Below are 8,970 nucleotides of genomic sequence, written 5' to 3'. Positions count from 1 at the left end.
GGTTCTTTTATATCTGCAAGATAATTCCGGAAATCTGTTGCCCAGGTACTTCAGAGAGGGACTAAATTAGAGGATTGTGGTGATGGGGAAGACTCTGGAGAGGCCCTTGGACTGCAAAGACATCCAACCAGTCAATCCTAAAGGAAACATCCCCGAGTATTCACTGAAAAGACTGCTGCTGAAGCTGAAGCTCCAATACTTTGGCCACCTGATGGGAGCTACTGTCTAGTTTCGGAGTGCATGCTTCTCCTGGTGGTGGCCTCTCTCGTTTCAGAACGTGGGCTCTAGGGTGCAGGCTCTAGTAGTTGTGGGTCCCGGGCTCTAGAGCACAGGGTCCAGAGTATGGCACACAGGTTTTAGTTGCTCCAAGGTATGTGGGATCTTGCCGGACCAGGAATCAAACCTGTGTATGTTTTTCATCTGCATTGGCAGGTGGAGTCTTTACTACTGAGCCACCAGGGAAGCACCCCCAATTCTTTAATATCTTTTTACAACATCAACTGGTTAACTTCTTCCAAGAGGATACTATGTACAAACATCAGTGCACCTGTTTGGTAACCTTACCTCAAATGTGTAAACTTTATTCCCAACAGGACAGTATCACAAAATATTAGAATGCCAAAAAAAAGAAAAAAAAAATTAGAACACCAGATATATTTACATCCTGAGAACATGATGGGGGTAAGTATTATTCATTTAATACATAGCTAGCAAAAACAAGTCTAAGATAAGAACAAGGATTTATCTTAAAGTTACTCAAATAAGTCTCAAGTTTTATTAAGATCTTCTATAAACACATCTATTTGCTACTGAAAACTGAAACAGCACATCAAAAAATTTTATTACTATTTAACACACTAATAATGCTCTGGTCAAACCAGCCAATGTTATCTTTACATTCCTTCCCAAGTTAATTTGTTTCAAATTCTTGATATTGAGTTTCAACTTCAGGGTTAAGAAACAGGCAATACCTGAGACTTAATTAGTACTTCATGGTGTCAGATCAAAGTGGAATTAGTGTGTATTCAAGTCATTTCAATTCCAAGCTACATATAGATTCCTCCTAAGTTAAAACTGTATTAAGGTAGAAAGAGATGCAAGTGAAAAAGACAAACTTACAATAAATATTATCAAAATATTGGTACAATCTTTCCCAGGCTGCTTCATAATGATCCTAAAATTACCAGCAAGAGAACAGTACAAGAATAAGGTTTATGACTCATTCGATTCCATGGCATAATTACTGTATGTTGTGTTGTAATAATTCTCATAATTATCATCAGAAGGATTTCTCTTAAACTGGCAATAACTACAGGTACACTGGAATCTTCGCACTCTTGATCGAATCTGGAAAAAAGAATGAGATGGATTAACTGGTTAATAATTTGAAATAATAAATTACTTCTACACCCAAGTGATATTAACAAACCACAAATGTAATGTTGGCTGTTAGAACAACCTTTGGAATATGGAACACTAAAAAAAGGTCAAAACCAAAAAACTTTGGGGGGAAAAAACAAATTGAAATGTATGGCTGCCAAAGAATGCTAGATTGTCATTTTGTAATGGCTGCTGATTGTCAATAAATACATTCCTGTACAACTCAGGAAACAGAGCCAATATTTTATAAAGATAAATGTAATAGAACTTTTAATTGTGAACCACTCTGTCTTACACCTGTTAACTTTTTAATATTGTGCATCAACCATACTTCAATTTTAAAAAGGAAATATATATATATAGGAATACATATGCTTCAGTTCTCTGAAGTATTATGAACTCTATCAGTCATGTCTAACTCTTTGTGACCCATGGACTGTAGCCAATCAAGGTCCTCTGTTCATGGGCTTCTCTAGGCAAGAATACTGGAGAAGGTTGCCAATCCCTTCTCCAGGGGATCTTCCTAACCCAGGAATCAAAGTCAGGTCAAATTCAGGGATCGAATTCAGTTCTCTGAATGTCTTAAATGTGAGATACTCAACCATTTGCTGGACACTCTGTGCACAGGTATTCACCCTCTTACTACCTGGTATAGAACATCATGTTTGTGACAGCAGGTGAAAAAGCACAAGCACAACACCGAGAGGGAAACTGAATGGAAACCACAGACTTTAGGTGGTGATGATAATGTGTCAGTGTCAGTTCACCACTGCAGCACCCCAGGTGGCTCAGTGGTAAAGAATCTGCCTGCAATGTGGGAGACCTGGGTTTGATCCCTGGGTTGGGAAGATCGTTTGGAGAAGGGAATAGCAACCCACTCCAGTATTTTTGCCTGGGAAATTCAATGGACAGAGGAGCCTGGCAAGCTACCGTCCATGGGGTTGCAAAAGAGTTGGACACAACTGAGTGACTAAACAACAATAATGTAGGTTCACAACTGCGACACCCAACTAGTAGATGCTGACAGCAGAGGAGGCTGAGAATGTGTGGGATCAGTTAAGTAAATTTCAATTGTGCTAGAGACCTAAAACTGCTCTAAATATACATAAAGAGTGTAGCTATAGATGTAGACATATAGGGCTTCCCAGGTGGTGCTAGTGGTAAAGAACCCACCTGCCAGTGCGGGAGAAATAAAAGATGCAGGTTAGGGTTGGATCCCTGGGTCAGGAAGATCCCCTGGAGGAGAGCATGGCAACTCACTCTGGTATTCTTGCCTGGAGAATCCCATGGACAGAGGAGCCTGGTGGGCTACAGTCCATAGGGTCTCAAAGAGTTGGACATGACTGAAGTAACTTAGCATACATGCATATATTTTTTAAAACACAAATATGAATGGATTGATCCAGAGTTTCTGAAGATTGAGATAATCCAAGCCAATTTGCCACTGTTCCTCCCCTGCAAACCAGATGCCCACCCACCTGTATAGTAAGACTTTCTACTTACCTCAGTGTCCTCCTGCTGCTGTAGTTGTCTTTGAGAGTCAGACTTTGTGGGAAGAAAAAAAGACATATATTACAAGCTATCAAGCAAAATTCAGATTACTAGTGCCACACATCTAACCTAAGAGGAGTCAGAGACTCTTAAAACCCTAAGTGTCTTTCACACCTGCACTCATGAGTACAGTGGAAGAGTGACTGCTGCTGTTCATCAATATTTATTTATTTTTTTGTGGCTGAATCCCAGGGCTTTGAGGTCCCTCCCAGGGATAGAACCTGTGCCTCCTGCAGTAGAGTTCGAACCCCTGGGAGTCCTAACCGCTGGACCACCAGGTAATTCCACCACCACCATCACCCTCCCGCCAATATTTACATCTTGATATCTGTGAGTGCCCAGAGTGGCTCAGTGCTGCCTACCCAGAACTCACACGAGGAATTCCTTTGGCATAGCGAAGTCTGAGAGATTCAATCAGCTTTTGCATCCTGTACCTCCGCTCACTCAACACCGTTCTTACCCCTCTCCGCCTATGGGGTGTTTTCTCACTAGGTAACTGCCCAGTCAGTTGAGATGGGTATTCTGGTAGATATGGCAACTTGATACTAGGGTTGAGAGTCAAGTTACTGAGGTTCGTTGCTAACATTTCAGAGAGTTGAGTGGCAACTGAAAGAAAAAGAAAACAAAGATTGATTAGGGCAAGCTGCAATATCCAGAAGCCACTTAGCTCTCGCCCAAACTAGGTCTGGTCTTAAGCAGCTCACAACAGTGGACAGTGGGAAGTTGCTCAGAGTGAAGACAGACCCTAGATACCATGGGCGGTTAACTAGCATGTGTGTGCCCTTAAGCCTGGTGGAATCCACCATAATGGGAAACACTTTCTTCTCAAAACTTGTTTTGATGCTGTTACAAGTAGTTCTGAGTGTTAAGTGTTTTCCCATGGGGTCATATGTATATATGCAATTTATGTATGTGTTCAGGTGTATCTGACTCTTTGCGGCTCCATGAACTGTAGGCCCCATGGGCTCCTCTGCCATGGAATTTTCCAGGCAAGAATACTGGAGCTGGTTGCCATTTCCTACTTGAGAGTATCTTCCTGACCCAGGGATCGAACCTGCATCTCTTGTATCTCCTGCATTGGAGGTACCTAAGATGATTCCAAGTGGAAAAACATGGAGCTAAAATCAGATATTGACAGTTTTCCCATTTTCATTTGTGTGGATGATTTTTAATATGACTGTAGGAACATAAAGCATTAATGCAAGTCAAAATGTTTCACTGTGACAAGTTTCAACAATTCACCTTTATAGCTGCTGCTGCTGCTAAGTCGCTTAAGTCGTATCCGATTCTGTGCGACCCCACACCTATGCAATAGACAAAGAATCCCCAAATGTGATAATCTCTCTCCATCCTTAAGAACTAGTAAGTCACACGGGCTATTACCCATTCCAGTTAAACCAGGCTTTATGCTGTTAAACACTCACTCTTCAGACTTCTCTCAAGAAGTCTCAAGGTGGTACAGTGGTTACCAAAAATCTGGCTACCAATCTTGGGGACACAAGTTCGATCCCTAGCCCAGGAAGATCCCACATGCCACAGAGCACCTAAACCTGTGTACCACAACCACCGAAGCCAGTGTAACTAGAGGCCTGTGCTCTAGAGAAGCCACTGTAATGAGAAGTCCACGCACCACAAGTAGACAATAGCCCCCACTTCCCACAACTAGAGAAAGCCTGAGTGCAGCAATCAAAAATACATGTGAAATAATTCAAAACTATATTAAAGAGTCAGGATCCACTCAAATTACACAGACTTGTGCAAATGGAGATTAAGATTCCCGGTTGTGAAATTGTCAGGTACTAAGGCAAATTCAGAAGAGGTGGCAAGAATACACAGGAGAACTGTACAAAAAAGAGCTTCATGACCCAGATAATCATGATGGTGTGATCACTCACCTAGAGCCAGACACCCTGGAATATGAAGTCAAGTGGGCCTTAGAAAGCATCACCAGGAACAAAGCTAATGGAGGTGATGGAATTCCAGTTGAGCTATTTCAAATCCTGAAAGATGATGCTGTGAAAGTGCTGCACTCAATATGCCTGCAAATTTGGAAAACTCAGCAGTGGCCATAGGACTGGAAAAGGTCAGTTTTCATTCCCATCTCAAAGAAAGACAATGCCAAGAATGCTCAAACTACCACACAATTGCACTCATCTCACACACTAGTAAAGTAATGCTCAAAATTCTCCAAGCCAGGCTTCAGCAGTATGTGAACCGTGAACTTCCAGATGTTCAAGCTGGTTTTAGAAAAGGCAGAGGAACCAGAGATCAAATTGCCAACATCCGCTGGATCATGGAAAAAGCAGAGTTCCAGAAAAGCATCTATTTCTGCTTTATTGACTATGCCAAAGCCTTTGACTGTGTGGATCACAATAAACTGTGGAAAATTCTGAAAGAGATGGGAATACCAGACCACCTGATCTGCCTCTTGAGAAACCTATATGCAGGTCAGGAAGTAACAGTTAGAACTGGAAATGGAACAACAGACTGGTTCCAAAGAGGAAAAGGAGTACATCAAGGCTGTATATTGTCACCCTGCTTATTTAACTTTTATACAGAGTACATCATGAGAAACGCAGGGCTGGAAGAAGCAGAAGCTGGAATCAAGATTGCCAGGAGAAATATCAGTAACCTCAGATATGCAGATGACACCACCCTTATGGCAGAAAGTGAAGAGGAACCAAAGAGCCTCTTGATGAAAGTGAAAGAAGAGAGTGAAAAAGTTGACTTAAAGCTCAACATTCAGAAAATGAAGATCATGGCATCTGGTCCCATCACTTCTTGGGAAATAGATGGGGAAACAGTGGAAACTGTGTCAGACTTTATTTTTCTGGGCTCCAATATCACTGCAGATGGTGACTGAAGCCATGAAATTAAAAGATGCTTACTCCTTGGAAAGTTATGACCAACCCAGACAGAATATTAAAAAGCAGAGACATTACTTTGCCAACAAAGGTCCATCTAGTCAAGGCTATGGTTTTTCCAGTGGTCATGTATGGATGTGATAGTTGGACTGTGAAGAAAGCTGAGCACCAAAGAATTGATGCTTTTGAACTGTGGTGCTGGAGAAGATTCTTGAGAGTCCTTTGGACTGCAAGGAGATCCAACCAGTCCATCCTAAAGGAGATCAGTCCTGGGTGTTCATTGGAAGGACTGATGTTAAAGCTGAAACTCCAATACTTTGGCCACCGCATGCAAAGAGTTCACTCATTGGAAAAGACGCTGATGCTGGGAGGGAGGAGGAGAAGGGGATGACAGAGGAGATGGTTGGATGGCATCACCAACTCGATGGACATGAGTTCGAGTGAACTCTGGGAGTTGGTGATGGACAGGGAGGCCTGGCGTGCTGCGATTCATGTGGTCGTAGAGTCAGACATGACTGAGCGACTGAACTGAACTGAACTGAAGGCAAATTCAAGAAAAGAGAAAGGCTGGCTATATTATATAGATATTATCTTCATTAATTTTTTTCCCCTTTGTATATACTGATTTCAAGATGCAGGGGAGGCAGAGGGTAGAATAGATGCCAGCAGGATCCACCCAGCTTCCTGGGCTGCCCAGAGGGTGTTGGTTGGCTCCACATCATCTGTGCACCACCACCCTACACCATCCATCCCCATCCGAAGTCAGGATAAAGTGAAAGAAAGTGAAGTCGCTCAGTCGTGTACAATTCTTTGGGACCCTATGGACTGTAGCCTACCAGGCTCCTCTGTCCATGGGATTTTCCAGGCAAGAATACTGGAGTGGGTTGCTATTTCCTTCTCCAGAGGATCTCCAAAACCTAGGGATCGAACCTGGGCCTCCCATATTGCAGGTAGAGGCTTTACCCTCTGAGCCACCAGGGAAGTTAGGGTAAGAAGTGTTCAAATCCAGTGAGTAGGTCTGGGAGGCCAAGGCTGGGATCCTGTGAGGCTCCAAGGAGAGATTTTTAAAACTCGTGATTGGAATATAATGCTGGTGAAAATACTAATCGCTGGGACATCTCTGGGTCCAGGTTCCATCTCTGATCAGGGAACTAGAGCCTACTTGCCACAGTTAAAGACTTGGCACAGCTAAACAAAATTAAAAAAAAATTTTTTTAAAGTACTAATTTCATAAGATGCTATTTGCCCTGGTCTAGGAGAACTCTGATTGCATGTTCAGATGTCCTTAGAAGACTGACAGATTTCTGAGCATAGAAAGCAAACAATACAGTTCCCACTTTTCTCCTGTTAATCTGGCTTTTTTTTTTTTTTTTTAAACAGGAGGGCTCTACACTCCCTGGCCACCCTCTCCTCCAAGAGGATTTACTTAACTGCATTTCTCTGTAAAAGACTGAAGTCAGTAAAACAGAAAGGTAGGCTCTTAACCTTCCCTACCCAGCCTCCTCTCTCCCCAGCTCACCTTGCATTGCCTGGGAAGCGTCATCGATGGATGTTTTCAGAGACTCTAGGGTCCAGGTTGGGTTATCTTCTGATGAATCCATCGGAAGTCTAGTCACAGCTTGAAGCTCCTCCTAGATCTTTGGGTGCCAGTGGAAGGTGATGCTGTAGGCTCAAACTGCTCCAAAAAAGCCTGGAAGAACTATAGAACTAAGAAAGGGGGGAAAAAAACCCAGGCTGACACGCCGTGGTGAGAGTAAAAGTCTCCTGTTTCCTCCTAAAAACAACAGATAAGCCAATCAGCCAGCCTATTTTAATGTAAATGACTAATGAGTAAAAGGATAAGGTGAATGGGCGTAGTCCTATTAGGGGACTAATAGGAGAGAGTAATAATGCCCTCTGTCAAGTAGGGTAGAGATTTTACAAGGCGCCTCCGTGGTTCTGTCTTCCTGAGGTTGCCTGAAAAATCCATTGCTTTCAAACTCTGCTTGTAGAGATGGCTGCTGGTTTGTGAACTGGGCTTAAAGTGCTAGAGTTCAAGGAGGAGACGGCAGTTTCCTTCTGACTATAAATTAACTCCCAATTAACAGCAGGTTTTCTTTGCCTGACTCATCTGAAACCTTTGGATGCTAGTAAGGGTAAAGAGGAAAAAAGGGTCTGTTACACGCAGTGTAATAGATTGATATTTTATGAATGTGTATTTTGGATCTGTAATTTTAATTTCTTTTTTAGACTATCAATTCCATTGCCTCTTTTTGATTTCTGGAGCAGCTGAAATCAAGTTTATAAATTGGTACCCTCCACCCCCCAAAATAAATTTGTATTGAATTCTGGCAAAGAGCCCTAACATTAACTGCTGACCACGGGGTAGAAGATCCCCGGCTGCCCTACTGTTTGGTTATTCATTATTCATCTCCTCTTCAGTATCCAACCTCCCCATCCCTCCGTAGCAGGAAACTATGAAGAAATACCAAAAGCAGTCTTGTTTGTTTTTAGCAAAAAGCATAAGTTGACATTTGGGTCAATAACTGCTTTTGTAGGGGATGAAGAGTAGCCATAGATGGGTGTCAGGTCACAATGCTTTATTTAAATGGTTCTCAAAGGTGTGCCCTGTAGACGCAACATCAGAGGCACCTGGTGACTTGTTAGTTATGATTAGAAATGGTTGAGCTCCAACCCAGACCTACTGAATCAAAGACGGGCCGAGTGTGCATGCGTGGTAAGTTGCCTCAGTCCTGTCCAACTCTGTGCAACCCCATGGACTATAGCCCCACCAGGCTCCTCTGTCCATGGGATGCTCCAGGCAAGGATACTGGAGTGGGTTGCCATTCTGTTCTCCAGGTCTTCTCAATCCAGGGATCGAGCCAGGGTCTCTTATGTCTCCTGCATTGGCAGGCACGTTCTGTACCACTAGCACCACTTGGGAAGCCCTTGGGGCCCAGCAGTTCTTGTTTTAACAAGCATGCCCCTCCCCACATGATTCCATCTGTGCTCAAATGGTAGTGGCTTCTTGGTGCTCCCAAGGGCAAGTTCTACTCCTGTGATTCTGCTCTCAGCTGTATCCCCTTTGGGACAGGTGACCCCTCCTACAGCAGTCTCAGAGAGCCCTTGAAGAAGTGAGGGCAAAAATCAGATTGCAGGAGTCTTTAATCTTTAAGATTAAGACGTGAGTTGATGA

The 8,970-nt window shown here is 43.1% G+C and overlaps 1 protein-coding gene across 2 annotated transcripts; it reads right to left on the bottom strand.

The window, feature by feature from the left end:
• Window positions 1–557: 557 nt before the first annotated feature.
• DPPA3 (developmental pluripotency associated 3) lies at window positions 558–8,350 on the bottom strand. Of its 2 annotated transcripts, NM_001111108.2 has the most exon segments (5): window positions 558–1,347; window positions 2,884–2,925; window positions 3,305–3,537; window positions 7,315–7,502; window positions 8,264–8,350. In NM_001111108.2, coding segments are annotated over 4 exon segments (492 nt in total). In that variant the 5' UTR covers window positions 7,397–7,502; window positions 8,264–8,350; the 3' UTR covers window positions 558–1,212.
• Between the last annotated feature and the right edge of the window lie 620 nt (window positions 8,351–8,970).

This window comes from Bos taurus, chromosome 5 (genome assembly GCF_002263795.3).
Source record: "Bos taurus isolate L1 Dominette 01449 registration number 42190680 breed Hereford chromosome 5, ARS-UCD2.0, whole genome shotgun sequence".
NCBI lineage: Eukaryota > Metazoa > Chordata > Mammalia > Artiodactyla > Bovidae > Bos > Bos taurus.
This window is presented reverse-complemented; position numbering and strand designations above follow the sequence as displayed.